At 41.3% G+C, this 26,748-nt stretch overlaps 1 protein-coding gene across 5 annotated transcripts in view; it reads left to right on the top strand.

The window, feature by feature from the left end:
* The window catches only part of VAC14 (VAC14 component of PIKFYVE complex), a 419,381-nt gene that overhangs the window by 34,066 nt on the left and 358,567 nt on the right, over nt 1-26,748 (top strand). For all 5 annotated transcript variants that reach the window (XM_033943353.1, XM_033943355.1, XM_033943354.1 and 2 more), the window contains exons 3-4: nt 19,240-19,390; nt 26,574-26,741. In XM_033943353.1, the coding sequence (XP_033799244.1) occupies nt 19,240-19,390; nt 26,574-26,741 (319 nt within the window). The remainder of the gene's footprint in view (nt 1-19,239; nt 19,391-26,573; nt 26,742-26,748) is intronic.

Raw genomic sequence — 26,748 nt, 5'->3', positions numbered from 1 at the left:
TCAGGATCGCCACATGGTCGGGCCGCATCTCCCTTTGTAGGTGTTGGTGGGTCCTGTTTAGGCCTTTTTGCACCCGAAGTGCCGACAAAGGCAGCCTCAATTTTACCCTGTTTAGGCTGAGGCATCGTTTCGTTGCAAAAGCAGCAGTTTGCAATCGAGTAAAGTTGTTGATTTTGTGCTGTGTATCGGGATCGCTAGCGGGAGCTCGGGACCTAAGCCTCCATCTTGTTCGGGCTCTCTAGCGCCCCCCCTTCTAGATCATTTATGAATATATTAAATAGCAGCGGCCTGAGCACCGAGCCCTGCGGAACACGACTCGTGACCCTCATCCAGTCCGAGTAGTGGCCCTTCACCCCTACCCTCTGTTTCCTACCTGTCAACCAGTTTCTGATCCATCTATGTACGTCTCCATCCACCCCATGATTCTTCAGTTTCCGGAGTAGACGTTCGTGAGGCACCTTGTCAAAGGCTTTTTGGAAATCAAGGTATATGATGTCTATGCTTAAAAAATATTTTTCTTTCTTTGGTCCCTTTCTACGAGAAATGATTTCCAAATCTTTCTCGGAATGCTTTGTTCCTATCGCATGGAAAACATCTTTAGTTTTTCCAAAACTCAAACAATATAATACTGATCCCTCCCTTCCTAACAACTACCGTCCTATTGCTAACTTACCATTAATTACTAAACTTACTGAAAAAATTATTCATTCCCAACTGTCAGAATTTTTTGATCAAACTCATGCCCTGCATCCATATCAAACCGGTTTTCGCACCTCTCATTCTACTGAACTATCACTGCTTGGTCTTACTACAACCATACAATACTTTCATGATCACTTAAAATCCGTTATATTAATTTCTCTCGATTTATCAGCAGCCTTCGATACCATAGATCATTCCCTACTTTTGGCTAGACTTTCGGATTGTAATATCACAGGTCATGCTCTCCAATGGTTTATATCCTACTTTCACGACCGAAACTTTATAGTTTCCTCAAATAATCAAATTTCTTCTTCGGTAACTCAAACTTTTGGAGTACCCCAAGGTTCAATTCTGTCTCCTTTACTTTTTAATATCTTCTTATCCCCTCTTCTCTCTCTAGCCCAATCAATAGGATTTTCAATTTTCGCCTACGCAGACGATATACAGCTGCTCTATCCAATCAATACATCAAACCCTTCAGATATCATAGATCTAAATATCAAATTAGATATTCTAAGTGATTGGCTCCTTTCCAACAAACTTTCACTCAATATTGAAAAATCCTGTGGTCTTCTTCTCCCGATCAAAACTTCAGAATCACTACCAGGAACTATCTACATTAAATCTATCCCATTACTTATGAAAAATCATATAAAATTATTAGGTGTCATTTTTGACAGTACGCTTTCTTATCATGACCACATAAGTTCTGTTGTTAAAACCTGCTTCTTCAAATTACGTATCATCCGCTCTCTCAGTTCTATTTTAAATACAGACTCAATTAATATCCTAATCCACTCATTAGTCATTTCACATTTAGACTATTGTAATTCTCTTCTTAATGGTCTACCTCAAAAAGAAATTCGACGCTTACAACTCATACAACATACAGCAATCAAATTAATAAATAAAAAAGGCAAATTCGAACATGTCACTCCTCTCCTTAAGGAGGCTCACTGGCTCCCTATCACTCACCGTATAACTTATAAAATTATTCTCCTCTCTTTCAAAATTAAAAACTCTCACTTACCTTCATTTCTTGATAAATTATTAATACCCCAAAGTTCACCCCGTTCTTTAAGATCTACTGATCAAAAACTTCTCTATATACCATCCTTAAAAGAATCCTATTACACTAGAAAAACTAATTTCGCAATAACAGCACCCACCTTATGGAACTCTCTCCCTCAATATCTTCGTGATGAACTACAACTACCAAAATTTAAGGTCAATCTCAAAACTTTCCTTTTTCAAGATGCATACGATAAATCCTAATCTTAAATAATAAATTTTTTTTTTTTTTTTTTTTTAGAGCAGTCCACCTTCTTCTTTATTATGCCCCCACCCCTTACGTGTCATCCCCTTTTCCCTCTATATCCTTTTTTCTTCTATAATTATGTAACTTTTCCCACCTCCCCATCTTTCCTCACTTTCTAGTTTGTCTGTAAATGTCATATGTGTACACTCTATCTACTCTTTTACACTCTTTTTTTTATTACTCTCTACTCTATATTAAATTCTTTTTTATTTTATTATTATATAATTGTAAACCGGTCAGATATTCATTTTATGATCGGGTTATTAAAAACTAATAAACTTGGAAACTTGGAAGAAGTCTGCATCCCTCCGACCAGCCATTGTAAGTAAGATAAGGGGGAGGGGTGGAGGTCATCTAAGGCACTGGAAAAGGGATTGGGCATCTCTCCCACTGCTGGGGGTGTCAGGGGGGTTTTGCTTGGTGGCAGGAGAGAGTGGGCACTTCTCCCACTGCCAGGTGGTGTGTCGGGTGATCATAGCTTGGCGGTAGGAGAGAGTGGGCATCTGTCCCACTATCGGGTGGGTTCAGGGGGTTGTTGCTCAGAGGCAGGAGGGAGTGGGCACCTGTTCCACTGTCAGGAGGGGGTCGGGGAGGTCGCTTGATTTTGGTGGCTCAATGGGCACATGCAAATTTAGCAAACCTTTGCTACTCTCCACCAATCTCATTTGCATGAGTGTTGTTTGTAGAATGACTTGCTTTTTTTAAATCGCTACAATAACGATAACGACAGTGGCCCATCAGCTTTTAATGTCCTGAGAATCTCTTATAAGTTGTGCTAATGGTAATGATTCAATAGTTAAAGCAAAATGTAGGGGGGAATTGTAATTCAATTTATATCAGAATTAAAAACTTGACTAATTAGGAGACTACAGCTGTTTCAAAATGCAGCAGCTGATATGATTTTCAAGAAATCTAGATTTGACCTTGTCTTGCATCTTTTAAGAGAATTGCATTGGTTTCCGTTTTGTAAGAGAATAAACTTTAACATTTCTTGCTTTGTTTTTAAAATTCTTTTCAGAGACGATCTAGAATAGTGTTTCTCAACTTCTTTAGGCCAAGTTCCCCCTAAGTCTAACAAATATCAACCAAGTACCCCCACCTAAGCTCCGCCCCAGACCCTTAATAATAGTACTAATTGTAATGCAATTTCTTCCATCCATTTTTCATATATACACACACAATATAATCTTATTAATATGTAATGGTAACCACAAAATTTAAAAAACACAAAACACATGGTACGCAGAGAAAATCTTAATTATTTATATTCGGGGGGTTTTCAAAGAGGTCAGGGCAGATGACTTAAAATGGCACCTCAGTAACAACTATAGAAAAATAGACACATATAGTGCAAAATATAGACAGCAGATATAAATTCTCAAAACAGACACATTTTGATCACTAAATTGAAAATAAAATCATTTTTCCTACCTTTGTTTGATGATTTCATGAATCTCTGGTTACACTTCCTTCTGACTGTGTATCCAATATTTATTTCTTTCTGCCTCCTGCATGCTTCATCTCATCCGGACCTCATTCCCTTCCCCAACCAACATCTCTCTCTGTCCCTCCATGAGTCCACTTTTCTTCCTCTCTCCTCCATCCCTATTGCCAACATGTCTCCCTCTCTCACTGTCCATCTGTCTTGAGAGATCCAGACATCTCTTCCAACCCCTCTACTGCCACATCTAACATTTCTCCCTCTCTCATCTCCTGGAGCATGTGCAGCATTTTTCACTGCTCCCCACCAGTCTCATGCTCATTTCTCCTTCTATCACCCATCTTCGACACCATGCCACATCTCTCCCTCCATCACTATGTCCAATATTCCTCCACCTTGCATCCCTTCAATCTGTCCCTCTGTTCCCTCTCCACCACCATATCCAACATTTCTTCCTTTCATCCTTTTTTATCCATGCATCTCTACTTCAAGTCTCTCTTTCTCTATGCCCAATTTTCCTCTTCCTTCCTTTTCCCATGTGTACCATTCATTCCCTCTCACTCCACACCTATATCCAACAATTCTCTTTTCCTGTTCCCTCACCCATTGGTAGCATCTCTTTCTCTCCTTTCCTAACCCCCAGCCCGTGCAGCATCTGTCCTTCCCACCCCAACCCCTGTGCAGCATCTGTCCTTCCGTTATTCCCAACTCCAGCCCCCATTCCTCTCAGCTGGATCCAACCTCTCCCCAGTTCCCGATTCCTTCACCTTCCAGCTCCCTGCTGCTGTATTTTTAAAACTTCGGCCAGCCGCAGGCGCAACGAAGCCAGCCTCCTGCCATCTGCCTGCCTTGGAAGTATTTTTTCTGCAGCATTCCACTTAGGCAGAAGGCTACAGAAAGAGCACTTCCAGGGCAAGCAGATGGCGGGAGGCTGGCTTCGTTGTGCCTGCGGCTGGCCGAAGTTTTTAAAATAAAGTGGCGGGAAGCTGGTAGGTGAGGGAATCGGGAACTGGGGAGAGGTTGGATCCAGCTGAAAGGAGGGGGGGGCTGGGGTTGGGTTGGCTTTGCAGAGGATGGCGGGCAGGAAGGAGGGATCCACAGAGGCAGCTTAGGAGAGTGGGCAGGCAATATCCATGGTGGCGCTTACCCCTAAGGGTTCGCATACCGTATGTTGAGAAATACTGATCTAGAACTTATGCATCCTTCCTTATAAAAAACAATCTTTTTCTTATAAGGCAACATTAATTTGGAATACTCTTCCTAAGATTTAACAACTCTTATTTTTTTAAAATATTAAGAGCTTGAAAATATTTATTGTAGGGAAATTTGCTTAGATTTTTTTGCTCACTGAGATTATATTTTTGTTATTTTGAAGCGGTTTTTAGCACAGGCCAGCGCGCTAAATGCTTTGCACTGTTCCCGACTCTCATAGGAATTCTGCGTGTTGGGAGCAGTTCAGAGCATTTAGCGCACCAGCCTGCACTAGAAACCGCTTCCAAGGTTTTGTAAAAGGGGGTAGGGTAATGTATTTTTTTATATCGGGGGTGTCCAACCCGCGGGCCACATGCGGCCCTGTGAAGTATTTTGTGCGGCCCAGCTCAAGGGTCAAGGGCGATGCCGGCCTGAAGGTAAACACCCGGGGCACAGAAGGGAGGGAGGGAGAAGGCGTGAAACTTGAGAGGACTTGAGAGGGAGGGAGCACAAACTTAGGAAAAATGATGGAAAGAAGGAGGGAGGGGCATGAACTTAGGACACAGAATGAAGGGAAAGATAGAGGGGAGCATGAGCCATAATATGGAAGAATGGAGGAAGTGAGGGAAAAAGATGCAGAGGTGAGGGAGATAATAGAAAGGAAGAATTGGGTGTCTGAGAGAGGGAAAGAGATGGTGCAATTGGGGAGATAAAGAAAGAGGAGAACTGTTGGCCAGAGAGAGGAGGGACGGAGACAGAGAGAGAATTATTGGACATGGTGGGGGGAGAGGAGTGAGGTAGAGATGCATAGGTGCAGAGAGAAGGGGGAGAACATGCTGGGCTGAGGAAGCCTCCTGGACTTTTTTTTAATGGGGGAGGGTATTAAAAGAAGTGCCAGATTGGGCATGGGGGGAGAGCTTATGGGACCAGAAACAGAGGACAGAGAGAGAGATGGTGGGCAATGGTCTGAAGGGAGAGAAGTTGGACCTGGAGTGGTGTTGAGGAAGAAGGAAAGAGATATTTGAAGGGAGAGAAAGAAAGAAATGGTGGACCTGGGGAAGAGAGGCAGGCAAGCAGGATGAGAGATGGGATGGGGGCAGTTGGGAAGAGAAAGGGAGAGAAGTTGGATCTGGGAATGGGAGGGAGGGAGAAATGTTAGGCCTGTGGATGTAAGGCAGAGAGATGCAGCATCTCTCTCTCTCTCTTTTTTTTTTCTCCATTTCATTGTTCAACATCAAGGGGGGAGGGAAGAAGAAAAACAGAAAAGAGAGGAAGCAAAATGTTGGACCATGGAGATAGAGGAGGAGAGATGGAACCATGGAAGGGCAGGAGGGAAGAGAGCTGGGATAAGATGATGCTAGGGGATGGAAAGAAAGGGACAGGGAGTTATAGCCTGATCAGTGGAGAGAGGGAGGGAGATTCTGAAAGTGGTGAGCCATGTGGATGAGTTCAAAAGGGAGATGACAAGATGAGTGAGAGAGCAGTGAGTACAGTGGTAGAAATATGGTAATGGGAAGTAGATAGAAGGGAATAGGAGGCTGGGAAAGGAGTGAGATGGGAAATGGGAGAGCTAAGGACTGAGAGAAGATGGAGAATTGAGAGGTATCTGAACATTTTAAAAAGAAGAAGGGTGAGAAAAGAAGACAAGATTTGAGTGGGAAAGAAGTGAGATGGGAAATGGGAGAGCTAGGGACTGAGAGAAGATGGAGAATTGAGAGGTAGTTGAACATTTAAAAAGAGGGGTGAGAAAGAAGGCAAGATTTGAGTGGACAGAGGCAGAAAAAAAATGTTAAGAATGCTGAAAGGGAAAAATCAATACATTGGAGATAGGCATAAGAAGGAAATGGAACGAGAGAAAAAGGAGAAAAATATGGACAGCAGACACTGGAAAGAGAATTAGTTGAAGATAGAGAAAAAGAAGAAAGAGAAACTGGGACCAAGATGATGGAAAAACAAAACATCCAGACAACAAGGTAGAAAAAATTGTTTTATTTTGAATTTATTAACTGGAATATGTTAGCTTTGGGATATGTGCATCACAATTATTTATTTTTGTATTCAGTGGCATAGTCATATATAGTTGATTTGGGGGAGGGACTGGAGCCCAAAATTAGTGGATGGGCACCAAAGCTTCTCCCCTCCAAGCTTTGCAGCCAATGGCAATATCCTCAAGCTGCCCCTGCTTTCATGCATGCATGAAAGCCAAGGGGAGGAGGGAAGACAGCAGCTCTGCAATATTGCTGCCAGCTGCAGAACTTGGGAAGTTGGAGGGGGAGGAGGTGGCTGTCAGTTGGTGAGGCTTGAGGATCCCTACTAGCTACAGCAGGGGAGATATTCATTTTGAGGGAGCCTAAGCTCAAAGTGGGAGGCCCAAAAAAGCAGTAATATTTACCCTGATTAAACGATCCTCCACATTCGCTGCTGACAGCTGATTCAGCATCCTCGCTCTGAAGAGGCTCATTGTAGCTGTAATAGAAGTGAATGGGAGAACCAGGAGCGCGCATCCCTTCTGATCAGAATGGGGATGCAGAAACCTGTGACTGTTTCCACTGTTAGCATTGTGCGTGGAGGATCACTCAGTCAGGGTAAGTATTGCTGCTTTTTTGGGTTCCTCTCCACAGTGTCCCTTTAATGAAGGTTTATTATTAGATACATACATCTTCTATATTAGTGATTGCAAATTTGGGACCTGCTCAACCTTTTTTTTGCTCATCAGCTAGTGTTAGTGTTTGTGTGGCCCCAGAAATTTTTTTTTCAGCCAATGTGACCCAGGGAAGCCAAAAGGTTGAACACCCCTGTTTTATATAAACCACTTCAGGACCATTCCAAGGGAAGAAGTGGTATATAACTTGTAAGACTGACAAATAGCACAATCTAATTGAATTTATTCTATTCTATTTAGAGACTAAATTGCTTCTACAACTTGCTGACTAGTTACAGAATAATTTTTTACCCATTTAACTTCATTCTCCTTTAACAATAAAATTACTTGCAAAAAGCTAGTGTCAAAACTTCAGTCTTCTTGACTTTTTCATGAAAGGAGTATGCAAGTTGAACACTCATGATATTTTAATTGCATTCTTAGGGGGCGCAAAGAATGCACAATAGAAAATAATTCTCTTGAAATTTTAGCTTCTTTTTGCATCTTTTAATCTTAATTTCATAGTTATAGTAGTCATGTAATCTTTCAGATTATAAGCATCTGGATTTTTTTGCCAACATCTCTTTTTTACATAACACCCTCTCTTCAATTTTAAACTGTTTTGTGCACCATGGTTACAGATTATTTAATGAATGTGTAACTCCTTAGCAAGGCCTCTCCATTGTCAAATTTGTGTCTAATTGTATCGCTTTACTAAAACTAATAAAAATGTTGTGAAAAAATGCAGTCATATATGCATAAAATAACCATATTAAGTAATAAAATTAAAAGTTTAAGCAACTGTTAGTGTTCAATATCACAAGTGTACAAAACTCCCAGGCAGCAAGTTGCCCGAGTGCTGAACAAACGGAGGCAGGTATCTATCACTTTCTGACAAGAAATGACCAAGATCATATTGGAGGTTGCATTATTTTACAAAATGTTATATTCATAGCTTATTTTGGTCTGGTTTATTCTTTGAAAGCATTGGTAGGGGAGGGGGTCTTTTTTGCTGAATTTTCAATATCACCAGACTTTTTTCCCTTGGATAGTGACATAGAAAAAGACGTGTGTTGCTTGATAGAGTAGTGTAATGTGAATTGTTCATTTGATTCATGATGACTTGGAAAGCTTTGAAAGATGAAAAATGTAATGCAAGGTGGCTTAAACACACAGGAGCTCTTGACAACATTCATTTTTGAGTGTCTCTGGTGCTCATTTTTAAAGCACAAAGGCATCTCAAAATACCCCCCCAAGCTCCCCCCCAAACCCCCCCCCAAAAAAAAAAAAACAACCGACAACATTTATCTGCCAAAAACATCCAAATAGTAATTTGGGAAAGGCAGAAGAAAAACCCCACCAACACTGCAGTTCATCCAAATAGCAAGGGCAGATAGGAAATGTTTTTTGGATGGGACTAGTAAAACCCAGAATATCCAATAGGAGGAGTAATAGACCCTGATCGATTTTCAGAGGGTTGTGTTCGTGAGGAGCTAGCTAAAATAAAGGTAGACAAAGCAATGGGGCTGGATGGTGTACATCCGAGGGTGCTGAAGGAACTTAGGGAAGTTCTGGTAGCTCCGCTGACTGACCTTTTCAATGAGTTTCTAGAGTCAGGAGTGGTGCCGGAGGACTGGAGAAGGGCAGATGTGGACCCTCTCCACAAAAGTGGAAGTAAGGGAGAAGTAGGGAATTACAGGCCGGTAATTCTGACTTCTGTGGTAAGCAAATTAACGGAAACACTTTTAAAACAGAGAATGGTATTACAGGACCAGAGGCATGGATTCACTAGAGGTAGGTCTTAACAGACAAATCTGATCAATTTCTTTTATTGGGTGACCAGAGAATTGGATAGAGGATGTGCGCTAGATGTGGTGTATTTAGTTTTTAGCAAAGCCTTTGACAGTGTTCCATACAGACGTCTGATAAATAAACTGAGTGCCCTCGGGATGGGTCAAGAACCGGTTAAGTGGAAGGTGACAGAGGGTAGTGATCAATGGAGATCGCTCTGAGGAAATGATGTTACCAGTGGTGTGCCTCAAGTTCTGTTCTTGGGCCTGTTCTTTTTAACGTTTTTATAAACGATATTGCTGAAGGGTTGTTGGGTAAGATTTGCCTTTTTGCGAATGATATCAAAATCTGCAATAAAGTAGACCCGCCGGATGGGGTGTGAATAACACGAAGAAAGACCTGTCAAAGCTTGAATGGTCTGAAATTTGGCAGCTAAAATTTAATGCTAAGAAATGCAAGGTTATGCATTTGGGCTGCAAAAACCCGAGGGAACGGTACAGATTAGGGAGTGAAGAGCTTATGCGCACAACAGAAGAGCAGGACTTGGGTGTGAGTGTATGTGATGATCTTAAGGTGGCCAAACAGGTTGAAAAGGTGATGACGAAAGCTAGAAGGATGCTAGGTTGCATAGGGAGAGGTATGGCTAGTAGAAAAAAGGAGGTATTGATGCCACTGTATAAGACTTTGGTGTGACCTCATTTAGAATATTGTGTACAATTCTGGAGTTCACACCTTCAAAAAGATATAAAAAGGATGGAGTTGGATGGAGGATGGAGAGGAAGGCTACTAAAATGGGGGACAGACTTGAAGATCTCAATCTGTATACTTTTGGAGGAAAGGCCGGAGAGGGGAGATATGATAAGAGATGTTTAAATACCTACATAATGAAAATGCGCATGAGTCGAGTCTCTTTAATTTGAAAGGAAACTCTGCAATGTGAGGGCATAGGATGAAGTTAAGAGGTGATAGGCTCCGTAGTAATCTAAGGAAATACGTTTTGACAGAAAAGGTGGTAGATGCATGGAACAGTCTGCCAGAAGAGGTGATGGAGACAGAGACTGTGCCTGAATTCAAAAGGGCCTGGGATAGGCAAGTGGGATCTCTCAGATAGAGAAAGAGATAATGGTTACTGCGGATGGGCAGACTAGATGGACCATTTGGCCTTTATCTGCCATCATATTTCTAACAGCTGTAATTGAACAGAAAGAAATGTCTACATCTTAGATTTAGGATTTCAATCACGTCAAGGGTTTAAAAAAAAATAAATAAAAATAAAAGGTGCTCTGATTGAGCAGATTGCCACTGTAGGGATTAAGGCATTACCCTTCCATAATTCCCCAGTGGATACTGCCCCCTTCTCAATAGTGAACCTAGAAAGGAATACTAGGCTGTAGGACAGCCTCAGATATTACAGGCATTCTGACCAAAACAGAAAGCAAGCATGAATAGCCTAATGGTTAATGTGATGGACTTTAAAGAGGGGACTCTGGTTCAAATCCCACTTGAGCTCTTTTTTTTTTTAATTGTGAGCCCTCTATAAACAGAAATAAACCTACGCATCTAAATATATACACTTTCCCCCTCTGTATTCGCGGTTATAGGGGAACAGCATGGCCGCGAATACAGAAAAACCGCAAATAACTTTTTGTATGCTATTCACGGGTTTTTTGTTAAAAACTCTAGAAAAGGCACAAAACCACGAATAACCTGACCTTTTTCTATGCGGCTGTAAAGGAAAGTGTGGGTCTGGATCCTGAGAACCGCTTCAGAACAGAACGCAGGGCTACCACTGTGCGAGGGAGAGAGCAGTAACCTGCTGTGGTGTGGCTGGGGACGTCTGGATCAGACTGTATGCCTGGTGCTGGCAAATGCCAGATACAGAGTCAGCACATGACCGCTGAGTTGCAGGTGCGTGTGCGCTTGGTGGCAGGCCGGGGCCTCTGGGACCAGAGCTGGATCCTGTCAGTTCATCGGCCTCGGCTGCAGGTTTCGGGTAATTCCTCCAATTTCCATTGATGTAAATTTTGGGGCGGAGATTGCGTTCAAATAACTGAAACCACAGATAATGAAATTGCGAATATGGTCGGGGAAATGTAAGCTATCTGCAAGCCTAAAAGTGGTGATACCAGATTTATGGGCTAATCTGGCATAGAATAACTCACCATGGCTGTTTCTCAATATCAGGCCTCAAATTGTAGAATGCTCTTCAAACTCTTTTTTTTTTTCTTTTTCATTTATTATATATTTATTATTACCAAGCATAACTTGTACAGAAAGCAACTATCAGACATATACATTTCCATCATAGCAAAACAATTTATCAATAAAGAATAAAATTTAGCTAATTATGCTCAAGTCCTCAATTAAGGAACCAAGATGTTAAAGTCAAGCGAGAACAAAGGAAATAAATTAAAGATTAAGGCTGGTTATAACGTTGAGTGGAGGTGCATATTCCTTTTTTTTTTTCCATTATTTTTTATTTTCAAATTTTACATAAAGTGTACAAAATATTAAAATACAATTGATAAATACATAGTATCACTTTTATATCTAATACATTATATATCTAAATTTAATTTTCCCCCTCACCCTCCCCCCACCCTTTTATTACTTTAATATAATATTTTTAATTTTCAAATTTTACAGAAAGTGTACAACATGTTAGAATACAATTGATGAATATTCAATAATATTTTTATATCTAATACATTATGTTCTAAATAAATTTTATCCCCTCTCCCTCCCCCCACCCTTCTATTACTTTTCAATCATACATTACATATTGTATAATATATTATAACATATTATGTAAAAATTATTTTCCTTACCCCCCCTCTATGTGTGTCATAAAAAAAAAAAAACCTTAAAAGAAGAAAAGAAGAAAAATCCTACTATTTATTCATTACAGTATTTTGTCAATGGCTCCCATATTTTTATAAATTTAGTATATGTCCCCCTTTGTATTGCTATTGTTCTTTCCATTTTAAATATATGACATATTGTATTCCACCAAAATGTATAATTTAGGTTGTTATAATTCTTCCAGTTGTTAGTTATATGTTGAATGGCAACCCCTGTCATAATTAATAAAAGCTTGTTATTTTCTGGTGAAATTTGACTTTTTTTCCTCATCATCATTCCAAATAATATTGTATCATATGATATTGCAATATGATTTTCCATCAATTTATTAATTTGTGGCCAAATTGAATTCCAAAAAGTTTTAATATAGGGACAATGATACAATAAATGATCTAATGTCCCTGGTTCTAGATTACAGTGCCAGCATTTATTAGACTTAGAACTGTCTAATTTTTGCAAACGTGTAGGGGTCCAAAAAGCTCTATGTAATAAAAAGAACCAAGTTTGTCTCATAGATGCTGACACTGTACATCCCATTCTCCAAGACCAAATTAGTGGCCATTGAGATGCATTAATCTGATGTCCAATCTCAATGCTCCAAATATCTCTTAGACCATTTTTTGGTTTTTTATTCAAATATCCAGATATTAATTTATACCACAGCGCGGCTTGATGTCCTAGGAAGTCTGCTTGAAAACATAAGAACTTTAAACTATATTGATTATTTAATGTTTTCCACTCAGGGAACCCAACCTGAATGGCCTGCTTCAACTGCAACCATTTAAAACTTTGTGTTTTATTAAGACCAAATCTATGTTGCAATTGTGAAAAATCCAGCAGTTTACCTTCTGAAATAACATCGTCTAGAGATCTAATGCCTGCAATAATCCAGTTCTTCCAAAGGATTTGAGCTCCGCCAATTTTGATCTTGGAGTTTATCCATATAGATTGATTAGTTGATTTGTTTATTGGGATAGGTGTTAATTTATCAATAAATCTCAACGTTTTCCAAGTATCCATTAATATTTTATTTTCTCTGTATCTTCTAGGTATGTTAATACTTGGTAGATGAACTAAATTTAGGGGAAACATAAGGCGCCATTCTAAATATAACCAATCCGGTGCATTATCCATAAGTTCTGGGAGGATCCAATACATACCCTGACGTAGAATATAGGCTTGATGGTACCTATAGAAATTTGGAAAATTTACCCCTCCCTCCTTAATTGATTTTTGCAAAGTTACTAAAGCTATTCTAGGTGTTTTACCAAGCCAAAGAAATTTTGTTAAAATGCTATTGAGCTTTTTATAAAAGGACCCCTGAAAATAAATAGGTATCATACTCATTTGGTAGCAAACTACAGGTAACATCATCATTTTAATAGTTTGAACTCTTCCCCACCAAGAAATATGTAATGGGTTCCATTGTTCACATAACTCCGTAATTTTTTTTAATAAATATTTTTCATTCTCTTTTACAGTATCTTCAATTGTATTTTTAACTTGAATGCCAAGATATTTAAATCCTTCTTCTTTCCATATGAATGGAAAAGTATCAAATAATCCTTTTACACAATGAACATTCAAGGGTATAATTTCAGATTTATTCCAATTAATTTTATAACCTGAAAATTTACCAAACTTATCAATTAATTCCAATAAAGAAGATAAGGTTGACTCTGGATTTCTCAAATAAAGTAAAATATCGTCAGCATAAGCCGAAATTTTATATTCCATATCTGAATATGGAATACCTTGTATCTCCCTCTTTTGCTGTATTGCTAACAATAAGGGTTCTAATACAACATCAAATAACAAAGGAGATAAAGGACAACCTTGTCTAACTCCCCTCTGCAATTGAAAACCATCAGATATCTTATTATTAATATTTAGTCTTGCAATCGGGAAGCTATACAATGTTTTTACCATTTGTATAAATCCAGAACCTATACCAAACCATTCTAAAGCCTGATACATAAAATTCCATTCTACCCTATCAAATGCTTTTTCAGCATCTAATGAAACTGTAAAAGCCGGTTCATCCATTTTTTTTGATAAGTTTAACATGTGAAACAATAGTCTAGAGTTATTAGAGGAATGTCTTTTAGCAACGAAACCCGTTTGATGCATATCTATAATATGTGGGAGAGCTTTGGCTAATCTCAAAGCCAAAATTTTCGCCAAAAGTTTATTATCAACATTTATCAAAGATATAGGCCTGTAGTTTGAAACCAAAGTAGGATCTTTATTTGGCTTAGGCAAAACAATTATTATTGATTCAGCCATAGTACCTTTAATATTACCTTTTATAAGTTGTGTCTGATATAAATTTAGTAAATGTGGGGAAAGGATATTTTGAAATGTTTTATAAAATTCTACTGTATAACCATCACCACCTGGAGCGGATCCAACTCTAAGAGATCTCAATGCTGTTTCTAATTCTTTTAAAGATATAGGTTCATCTAAACTCCGTTTTATATGATCAGGAACCTTAGGTCCATTAATTAAATCTAAAAAATTTTTTCCATCTTTTTGTCTCTCAAAATAAGGCTCGGAAGAATACAGGTCCTTATAAAATTTTAAAAATTGTTTTAATATTATATTTGTTTGATTTGTTATTATACCATTTTCATCTTTTATTCCATTAATATTAGTTCTTCTTTTTTTTGCTTTAAGATAATTTGCCAATAATCTCCCCGCCTTATTAGAATTTCCATAATACACTGTTTGCTTGGAAAACAAATCTCTTCTTATCATTTTTGAAGTTAATTCGTTATATTTACCTTTTGCTTTCAAAAGAGTTTGCAAAACTTCATTTTCCCATTTACTTACCAATTTAGCTTCTAATATTTTTATTTCTTTTTCTAATTCTATATATTGTATTTTAATCTGTTTCCTAATAAAAGCTGAATATGATATAATATTACCCCTCATAGTTGCTTTAAATGCATCCCATACATTCTCTATAGATGTATCCTCCACTAAATTTATTTGAAAGAAATCGTGCATATTCCAATTAAACAGGGCTCAAGTTTTTTCTTTTTCCAAGCGGGATAGATACAAAAAGGTTGTCAACTGGCATGGCTCAAAAAGACATATTTAACACCACAATATAAAACAATACATTTACAAGGGTACTTAGATAAAAAGTGGCACCCAGAGATATAACCCCAGGTTTCATCAATAAGAATTCACGGCGACGCTTCTGGGTTTCTTGTGTCAAGTCGGGAAACATTTGTATTTTAAGACCTATAAATTCTTTCTGCCTATTTTTTAAAGAAAAGTTTTAACCATGTTTTATCAATTGACATGAAAGGTCACTTGGACACACAAAGTCAGAGGCGTGAAGAAAGTACAAGAGATTTATTACAGAATGCATGCTGGACCCCTGAGCTCCAAGCTGGCTCAGAAGTGCCGAAACCAGGAAGTTACAGAGATATTTATTCATTTTTCTGGCTATACAACTGAATTCTAGAAAAAGCTTTTCACGTGTTACTTTTCTTAACACTCATTGGTTCTAAGCTCACACTAGCAGGTCACTAGCAGGACACTTATCTAACTCTTACAGTTAAATGTACAGAAGGGCAGGGTACATCATGGCTCAAACTCTTATCTATTTAGCTTACAATGTGGTAAGGCAGGGACATACATTTTAGGCAGATGAGATCAATAGATTGTACACTGTTTTCAGCTATGTAGGCCAGAGCAATATTTTAAACAACAGTTAACCATTTCATGACACTACAGACAGAGCTACTGATATAATCAAAGTGGATGGCATTACTACCTCTTTATCAGATATTTCCAACATTTCAGATACATTTAAAGCAGGGGTGCCCACACTTTTTGGGCTTGCGAGCTACTTTTAAAATGACCAAGTCAAAATGATCTACCAACAATAAAATTTAAAAAAAAACACAACGCACACTGTACGCATAGAAAATGTTAATTATCATTCCTATTCCAGGGTTTTTCAAAGAGGTCAAAGCAGATGACTCTATGCACTATCACCTCAGTAACAACCATACAAAAATAGACAAATATACCCCCCTCCCTTTTTACTAAACCACGATAGCAGTTTTTAGAGCGCAGGGAGCTGCGCTGAATGTCCAGCGCTGCTCTCGACGCTCATAGGCTCCCTGCGCTAAAAAACTATTGCGGTTTAGTAAAAGGGGACTTTAGTGTAAAATATAGACAGCAGATATAAATTCAGACACATTTTGATCACTAAATTTAAAATAAAATCATTTTTCCTACCTTGTCTGGTGATTTCATGAGTCTCTGGTTGCACTTTCTTCTTCTGACTGTGCATCCAATCTTTCTTCCCTTCTTTTAGCCTGTATGCTTCCTCTCCTCCAGACCTCATTCCTTCCCCCAACTTTTCCTTCCTCTTCCCTGCCCTTTCTTTCTCTCTGCCTCCCTTTCTTCTTTCCTTCTGTCTCCCTGCCTGCCCTTTTTCTTTCTTTCTCCCTGCCCTCCCCCAAGCCACTGCCATTGGGGACCAGGACCCAAACCGCCACCAATAACAGGCCCCAAACCGTCACCAATAACAGGCCCGAAAGCCGCCGCCGCCCCAAGCTGTCCCTGCTTCGGCCGACCAGCATTCCTCTCCCCGACGTCAATTCTGCCGTCGGGGAGAGGAAGGCTGATTGGCCCAAGATCGCGATCGACCTATTGGGGGAAATGCTGCCGGGTCCTGCCTTCGCGGAAACAGAAAGTAGGCAGGACCCGGCAGCAAGAAGAGCAAATGCTTCACTAACCTGTCTCCCTTAGCCCATAGCGAACGCTTGCTTCAGGGCTCTCAACATGTGCGTGCCGGTTTCCCTTCTCTCCCCCCGACATAACTTCCGGTTTCTGAGGGAAGAGAAGGGAAGCCGGCACGCACACGTTAGAGCCATGGAGCATAAGTTCGCTACGGGCTGAAATCTCCAAGCCGGTTTTTTTTTTGTTTTTTTTTTAATGTTCAGCAGCGGCGGCAGCAGCAGATGATAGCTGGGCGGACCGCCCAGCTAAAAGGCCCTAGAGAGAACACTGGAGAGGAAGGCTGATCGGCCCGGTAGATCAGGACGGCAACACAAGTCTATCACGGAGCCCGGAATGGGCTCCGCGATCGACTCGCGTTGCCTTCCTGAGCTGCTGGTTGATCGCGATCGACGTGTTGGGCACCCCTGATTTAAAGGCTCTCGATCTAATGAGATTTGATTTTTTTCAGGAAGATAATATACACGAGAAAATGGAGGTAACATTTCCTCCAAAATTTCCAGTATTTCTAGTAAATATCTTTTAAGCATTTCCGTAGGGGTTACAGATGTAAGCCTAGGGAAGTTAATCAATCTTAGGTTGTTATAACATGAATTATTTTCAAGGAATTCCACTTTCCTTCTAAGATTAAGATTGTCTTTTATCAAACTCTTACGCAACTGTTTAAAAGTTGATATTTCCTTGTCATATTTCTGAAGCAAAACATTAGAAGCAGTCACTTTGGCTTTCAAATCTTTCAACTCTTTAGAATGTTCAAGTGGTTTCCTGTCTATTTGCTGAGGATTAGGGCTTATGGCCTTACCCAAACCGGCCATAAGATCCCATAATGACTCCAAGGTTACCTCTGTAGGTTTCTCAAGTAATATTGTAGGTATAGTTGAAAAGTGCTCACCAGTTGTGAACCTTCCTGTTGTCCACCCATTTGGCCCAATCCGTCCACGAAAGTTGGTATTGTCCCAGATATTTCAGTTGGATACCCTTGGTTAGGGATTCCAACCTCCAAACTCGCCACCGAAATATTACTCGCCTCTGGAGAGTGAAACTCACTGAGCTTCGGGGTTTCCTCACCCCTGGGAGAGCTGGTAATCTGAGGCTGCGGGGGCGGGGCCCTTACATCAGGACTGAGAGTTGTTTCTAGCCCAGGAGGAACCGCTACGGTCTCGCTTGTTCCCGGGGTCCTCTGCAGGCCACCTCCCAACTCCACTGATACCTCCTGCATCCGCCTCAAGAGCTCATCTATATTGTCGATAACAGGCACTCCGGTGCACCGGAGATATAACCGTGTGGTGAGGTGGCAGCGGCACTCCATCCCCTCCGTTTCGGCATCTTATCTAAGAAGATATTTCTTTACAGAAACTCTGCTCCGGAGTGATTCTCAATGCGTCCAATAAGTTGCCATCTTGCTTAAGTATCACTCTTCAAACTGCTGATACAATCAATATCCTCACTCCATCACCAGGCTCCAAATGTTACAACCAATAGCTTCCCTGTAATCTTCTGGAAATGACCAGAATCTCTTCCTTTTTTTAAACCGCTAGAACCACAAGGTATTGGCGGAATAAAATAAGCTAATGTAATGTATTTATTGTAACTCTTTCCAGCAATTCAAAAGGTAGTTGGAGACTCATTTGTTTGTTAAAGCCTTTTCTTAAAGATCAGAGGTGAAAACTTGCCTGTTTTTAGAATTTATATATTTACTTTTTGTATGTGATGTATGTTTTATTTGGTGTCAATTAATAGGTATGTTTTAAATTGTAAGCTGCTTAGTTGTAAGAGGGCTATAAATTTGCAAAATAACTATTGAACTGGTGTACATTCAGGTACAGTAGGTATTTTTCTGTTTCTGGAGGGCTCACAGTTGCAAAATAAGAGTTAAAGTGGGATTTGAACCTGGATCTCTTGGTTTAAACTCTACTGCACAAGCTACTAGGCTACCCCTTTGCTTTGCCTGGAGGTCTGTGTGGCCTTTTTTGTCAAAATGATGCCACACAGACATCATCTCTATCACTGTTTTTTTTTTTTTGCTTTTCATAAGTTGGACATTTCATTTTGGATGTTCTTAGCACTCTTACTGCTACTACTATTAATTTATTTAGGACTACTAGGCGTATACAGTGCTGTTCACATTATATGAAAGGTAATTTCTCTATCTCTTACAGACTCACAGTTAAGGGATTTTTTTGTACCTGGGGCAGTGGAAGGTTAGGTGACTTGCCTAGGGTCACAGCCATTTTAGAACAGAAAATAGTTATTTAAAAATAGCTGAGAGATAGATGGGTTATTTTGGATGTTATGAGCAGGACATTTCAATTTTGAATTGAATGGAGGTGGTTTTTGGGTTTTTTTTTTTTAATGCCCCTCCAAGAGTGCAATTGTGTACAGATTGCTTCTGATCACTTGTGGAACTTTGCTATAATTTTACTACGAAATCTTCTAGCCTTGCTTACATCATTATGTGCTTCTGTTTGTATATTTTAGCTGTCTTTGAGGATGTATTCTCACGTACTGTGCTGTTTTCTCTTCTGCCATAAGGTTGGTACGAGAATTTGTAGCCCAAAGCAATACAACGCAGATCAAGCATGTAATCCAAATTCTATCCCAGGAGTTTGCATTGTCCCAGCACCCTCACAGTAGAAAAGGGGGCCTGATCGGACTGGCTGCTTGTGCCATTGCACTTGGCAAGGTGAGCTAAATTATTTTTTTTGTATATATATCTTTATTCATTTTCATTCTAAAAACAGTGCATACAAAAATTGCATAACAAGTTACCTGAAAAAAACAGCACTTATATCCATCAGTGAAATATATAAGAAATCATTTTCACCCCCCTCCACCCTGATTTCAATATATTCAAGATACCCATACAATAGTACTAACAACTCATAAATAAACCAGTCCCTATACATTATTCTTCTCTCTCCCACCCACCCCCCTTCCCTGGATGTAAAAAGTATAACCAAAAGTAAAGGGAAAAACCATTCAATTAGAATCAATAAAATTGGTCAATGGATCCCACGTCAGATTAAACCACTTAATATTACCCCTTTATTCAGACATCATTTTCTTGTAATGATAATACAAGCTTATTAAATTCCACCAAAAAGTGAAATTTAAACGGTAAAAATTCTTCCAGTTTTTCATAATCATTTGGATGGCTACCCCAGTCATTATACCCAATAACCTGTTTTTATGCCTGTCTACTGGAAATGTGGGCGATAACAGCGTCCTACATAATACCGCTTCATATGACAGCGGAACCACAGTCTCCAGAATCAGAGTAATATGTCCCAATATAGATCTCCAAAAACTGAGTATCAAAGGACAATAGAACAATAGATGATCCAGTGTCCCTATATCGAGATGACAGTGCCAGCATCTATGTGACTTAGAATTATCTAATTTCTGCAAACGAACAGGGGTCCAAAAACTTCTATGCAACGAAAAAAAAACAGATTTGTCTCATAGATGCTGACGCTGTACACCTCATCCTCCAAGACCAAATCCATGGCCATTGAGTAGCAGGAATCTGCTGCTTAATCTCAATGCTCCAAATATCTCTCAAACTTGTTTTTGGTTTCTTATTCATATAGCCAGATATTAATTTATACCACTTGGCTGCCTGATGCCCTAGCATATCTTTCTGGAAGCATAGACCCGGCAAGCTATACTGATTTTTTAGATTTTGGTAATCAGGGAACCCCTTCTGAATGGCTTGCTTCAACTGCAACCACTTATATATTTGAGATTTTGAAATACCGAATGATTGTTGCAGTCGTGAAAAATCAAGCATTTTCCCATTAGATATCACATCATCTAGCCTGCTTGCAACCAGTGCTTCCAGAGAATCTTAGACTCACCAATTTGAATCTTGGAGTTCAACCATAAGGACTGACATGTGGATTTTTCTACTGAAATATCTGTTAAGTTGTTAATAAATTTTAAGGTGCTCCACGTGGTTCTCATAAATTCTGGGCAATTTGATACTCACCGTATGACATAATCTTAATGGGCACTAGAACTATGGCACTAGTTTCAGTAGTCCTTATTCCAGTATAAGTCCAGAACTATTATAAAAAGTGTATACTGGATAATAATCTTAACCTTGCAGACTCATGAGTGGATAAATGAAAAAGCCTCAGCCCCACCACTCCACCGCTGTAATATCTTGTTACTGCGGGAAGAAATTACGTGGTGCAATCATCACTGGCTATTTCATTCATTTATAAATGCTTTTTGTTTAAATAGTATGTTTTATTAGGTAATAGTAAGAAATACTGAGGTTCAGTGTACTTATCTTATGCCAGCTAAACCCTGGGAACATGACCTGACATGTTTCGCACCGTCTGTGCTGTATCAAGGGTCCCCCGGGTTGCCTATGTCATCCGACTCGCCACAATTGGTTTTTGTAAACATACTAAAGCTATTCTGGCAGTTTTACCCAGCCAAATAAATTTAGTAAGAATACTATTTAATTTCTTTTTTTTTATTCTTTATTCATTTTTAAGCTATAAATAAGTGCAACATATTATACAATCATATTACACTATAAAAGCACTTAAATTCAATCAAAATGGTAATCTATGACAAATAGATATATCACCCCCCCATACTCCTATTCAAAAATTGCACTCAAAGAATTAAAAATATTTTCCTACCCCCCACCCACCCATGATCAAATGGCAAAATCAACAATCACTCTTTGCAAAATTTTGTCAATGGCTCCCAAATCTTCTGAAACATTTTATAATGTCCTTGTTGTATAGCTATAATATGTTCCATTTTAAAGACGTGACACAGAGACTCCCACCAAAAGGTATAGGTCAATCGATCCCAGTTTTTCCAATTCCTTAAAATAAGCTGTATTGCAACCCCTGTCATAATAAAGAGAAGTTTGTTATTGTGAGATGATACTTGTCTTTTGGCTCTCATCAAAGTGCCAAATAGCACAGTGTTGTATGTTAGTGCCACTGGATTTTCCATTACTTTGTTCACCTGATCCCAAATGGATCTCCACGAAAAGTTACTACAATGCCTAGACGCAATCGGCACTGGAGGCGAGGTGCTGGACTGGTTCCGAGGATTCCTTACAACCCGCACCTATCAAGTTCGCTTCAATTGCAATCTCTCTAAAATCTGGACAAACCCATCAGGCGTGCCACAGGGGTCCCCACTATCCCCACTACTCTTCAACGTTTATATAGCTTCACTAGGTACGCAGCTGACCCAGCGAGGCATAAAAGTATTTAGTTATGCAGACGACTTCACAATCATTATCCCGTTTATTTCATCTCCCTCTGAAATCACCCCCACAGCAACTGAAGCGCTAAACACGATGGAACAATGGACCTCAGAGTTCAAATTGAAGCTCAATCCGGATAAAACTAAACTCTTTATAGCCTCGCCACACGCACATAAAACGACAAAATCACTACACATAAACAATCTCAACTACCCCATTCAACCAACGATGAAGATCCTAGGAGTAGTACTAGACCAAGGTCTAACCATGAAAGACCATATAGACTCCCTAATCAAAAGAGAGTTTTTCACTCTCTGGAAACTTAGGTCCATCAAGGCGTACTTCCACACTTCAGCTTTCAGAATTCTAGTACAATCCCTAATACTAAGCCATCTGGATTACTGCAACATCACCCATCTGACAATCACCCAGAAGCAAATGCATAGACTACAACTGATACAAAATACAGCAGTCAGGATGATTTTCGGGCTGAAGAAGTCCGACCACATAACCCCTTCCTACAAACTCCTACACTGGCTGCCGATGGGGGCACGCACGAAGTTCAAGCTAGGATGTCTCTGCTTCAAGGTATTAAATGGACTAGCCCCCAAATACATTACAGACCTCTTCTCATTCCCAACCAACAGACATGAAAGAAAAACACACCTGAAATTTATCTCCCCTCCGGCCAGAGGGTGCAAATATAAGAAATACCATCAACAACTGCTATCGTACCAAGCAGCCACATGGGGTAAAGAATTAGAAAAACTAATTGCACACACAAACAACTATGGAGAATTTAGGAAACACCTAAAAACCTACCTGTTCTTAAAATACCTAGATAACGAACCAGGACATCAACCCTTGTAACACCATCACAAACCTGATCTTGTAAACTGCTAACCCTAACCCCTAATCACCAACTACGATCACTCCATTCAATTCATGGAATATTTCTACTTCTCTGTAAGCAGCATGGCACTTCTTGTCCTTGCAGCCCACAAACTGTTGTTACTACTATTAATGTTGATACTATCAGATGTACACAGCAATACTCCTTAATTCGTTGTATGTACAGCTTCTATTTATTGTATTTACAGTTTCCCTTTATTGTTAACCGCCTAGAAGTCGCAGATTGTTGGCGGTATATAAGAATAAAGTTATTATTATTATTATTATAATATAAAAAATGATGCAATGTCCCAGGTTCAAGATGACAGTGCCAGCATCTATTAGACTTGGAACTATCTAATTTCTGTAATCTAATTGGAGTCCAAAATGCTCTATGTAACAAGAAAAACCATGTTTGTCTCATATATGCAGACACCGTACATCTCATCCTCCAAGTCCAGATTCATGGTCAGAGACACAGTAATCTGATGCTTTATCTCAATGCTCCAAATTTCACGAAGATGAGTTTTTGGTTTCTTATTCAAGAATCCAGATATTTTATACCACTGAGCGGCCTGGTGATCCAGGAAATCTGCCTGGAATGGCAAACTATACTGATTTTTAAGATTTTTCCAGTCAGGGAACCCCTCCTGAATGACCTGCTTCAACTGCAACCACCTATAGCTTTGAGTTTTAGCAATACCAAATTTTTGTTGCAGTCGTGAAAACTCAAGCAGCTTTCCGTCTGATACTACATCGTCTAAAGTACGTATGCCTGCCTTCATCCAGTACTTCCAGATGACCTTAAACCCACCAATTTGAATCTTGGGGTTCAACCAAAGGGACTGACAAGTGGATTTATGAATTAGAATATCTGTTAAATTATCAATACATTTTAATGTCTTCCAAAGGTCCATTAAAATTTTATTGTCCTTACACAGCCTAGGCATCTTGATTCTCAAAATGTGACACAAATTATCTTGATATTGGAAGTCCCATTGTCTTTGTCGTACGAGGTTGTAGTGTTTGGTACATTATTAATGCCCAAGAGCCCAATCAATGTATATAAAAAAATTACTTCTTATAATTACAGGAGTTCGAATGCAGCTAATTATGAAAAATTGGAAGCAATGGGATAGAATTAATTATTGTTTTTGGTGGGAATCTTTATGTCAAGTATATAAGTTTGAACGAATGTGCTCGATACAATCGGGACATTATAATAAATTCAAGGAGATCTGGGACCCATTAACAAAATATTGCAAGAATTGATTTTTATGATCACCCTTTGTTTTCTGAATGAATGCTATACACATCCTGGGAGGGAGGGGTGATGGTGGGGAGATAGGTATTTATCTTAATAATATTTGATGGTACCGTATTTTCGCGGATATAACGCGCACCTGTGTAAAACGCGCACAGGGGTATAGCGCGCAGAAATCACGATGATATGTACCAAAACTTTTCTATACCGCGCTCAGGCATATAACGCGCATGATGCCCGACGCTCCTTTCGCCCGCCCTGACTTTCCGTGCGCTGTCCCGACTCTCCGTTCACCCCCCCTGACTTCCGTGCACTGTCCCCCCTTGAAGTCCTGTCCCCCCTTGAAGGTCTTTCCCCATCCTGAAAGCCTGATGCCCCCCCCCGACGTCCGATACATCCCCCCCCGGCAGGACCACTCGCACCCTCACCCCGAAGGACCGCCGACTCCCCAACAATATCGGGCCAGGAGGGAGCCCAAACCCTCCTGGCCACGGCGACCCCCTAACCCCACCCCACACTACATTACGGGCAGGAGGGATCCCAGGCCCTCCTGCCCTCGACGCAAACCCCCTCCCCCCAACGACCGCCCCCCCCCCAAGAACCTCCGCCCGTCCCCCAGCCGACCCGCGACCCCCCTGGCCGACCCCCACGACACCCACACCCGCCTTCCCCGTACCTTTGTGTAGTTGGGCCAGAAGGGAGCCCAAACCCTCCTGGCCACGGCGACCCCCTAACCCCACCCCGCACTACATTACGGGCAGGAGGGATCCCAGGCCCTCCTGCCCTCGACGCAAACCACCTCCCCCCAACGACCGCCCCCCCCCAAGAACCTCCGCCCGTCCCCCAGCCGACCCGCGACCCCCCTGGCCGACCCCCACGACACCCCCACCCGCCTTCCCCGTACCTTTGTGTAGTTGGGCCAGAAGGGAGCCCAAACCCTCCTGGCCACGGCGACCCCCTAACCCCACCCCGCACTACATTACGGGCAGGAGGGATCCCAGGCCCTCCTGCCCTCGACGCAAACCCCCCTCCCCCCCCAACGACCGCCCCCCCCCAAGAACCTCCGCCCGTCCCCCCAGCCGACCCGCGACCCCCCTGGCCGACCCCCACGACCCCCCCACCCCCCTTCCCCGTACCTTTGGAAGTTGGCCGGACAGACGGGAGCCAAACCCGCCTGTCCGGCAGGCAGCCAACGAAGGAATGAGGCCGGATTGGCCCATCCGTCCTAAAGCTCCGCCTACTGGTGGGGCCTAAGGCGCGTGGGCCAATCAGAATAGGCCCTGGAGCCTTAGGTCCCACCTGGGGGCGCGGCCTGAGGCACATGGGCCAAACCCGACCATGTGTCTCAGGCCGCGCCCCCAGGTGGGACCTAAGGCTCCAGGGCCTATTCTGATTGGCCCACGCGCCTTAGGCCCCACCAGTAGGCGGAGCTTTAGGACGGATGGGCCAATCCGGCCTCATTCCTTCGTTGGCTGCCTGCCGGACAGGCGGGTTTGGCTCCCGTCTGTCCGGCCAACTTCCAAAGGTACGGGGAAGGGGGGTGGGGGGGTCGTGGGGGTCGGCCAGGGGGGTCGCGGGTCGGCTGGGGGGGCGGTCGGAGGTTCTTGGGGGGGGCGGTCGTTGGAGGGAGGGGGGGTTGCGTCGAGGGCAGGAGGGCCTGGGATCCCTCCTGCCCGTAATGTAGTGCGGGGTGGGGGTAGGGGGTCACCGTGGCCAGGAGGGTTTGGGCTCCCTCCTGGCCCGATATTGTCGGGAAGTCGGCGGTCCTTCGGGGGGGGGGGGGAGGTATCGGACGTCGGGGAGTCGGCCGGGCAAGAGGGCTTGGGCTCCCTCTTGCTCCGATCGTGGATGCGGGTGCGGGTGGGAGCGCGTGCGAGCGGTCGTTCGGGGTGGGGGTGCGAGCGGTCCTGCTGGGGGGGTGAATCGGGCGTCGGGCGGGGTGGGAACTATGTTTAAAAACTTTTCTATACCGCGCTCAGGCATATAACGCGCGAGGGGTATGCGCGGTAGGTAAAATCGCGTATAACGCGCGCGTTATATCCGCGAAAATACAGTAATAAGTGCTGTTTTTATATATCATTTTGTTTGTAAATCTGTAGCACTTATTGTTGATGATTATTAAAATGAATAAAGAATATTAAAAAAAAAAATAGTGAAATCATTTCCTCCTTAATGTAGCAAGGATGTTTATGAATCTAAAGTGAAATAATTTCCTAAATTTGTTGGAGCTGAACCCATGCAGCATTTAATAGTTTTTCTTTCTATAGAGCTACACATTCTGTATTCACTTCAGAGTACAATATTGCTGTAAAACTAGTAGCAGAGCTAGTAGCAGAATTAAAGCGTTTGAGTCACAGAATGAAAGGGCCACAGCATTCCTAGTCTATTTTATTTCCTGGGTCTCTAAATCCATGCTATAACAGAGGTGTGTGTGTCAGTCCAATGACCTTTTTGACTTTTATCTGATTTCAGGACTCTGGCTTATACTTAAAGGAACTGATAGAGCCTGTATTAACATGCTTCAATGATGCTGACAGTCGTCTGCGATACTATGCCTGTGAGGCCCTTTATAATATTGTCAAGGTTGCTCGGGGTTCAGTCCTCCCTCACTTCAATGTGCTGTTTGATGGCTTAAGTAAGGTAAGCA

Source organism: Geotrypetes seraphini, chromosome 4 (genome assembly GCF_902459505.1).
Source record: "Geotrypetes seraphini chromosome 4, aGeoSer1.1, whole genome shotgun sequence".
Classification (NCBI taxonomy): Eukaryota; Metazoa; Chordata; class Amphibia; order Gymnophiona; family Dermophiidae; genus Geotrypetes; species Geotrypetes seraphini.
The sequence above is the reverse complement of the archived record's forward strand: the minus strand, read 5'-3'. Positions and strand labels throughout refer to the sequence as shown.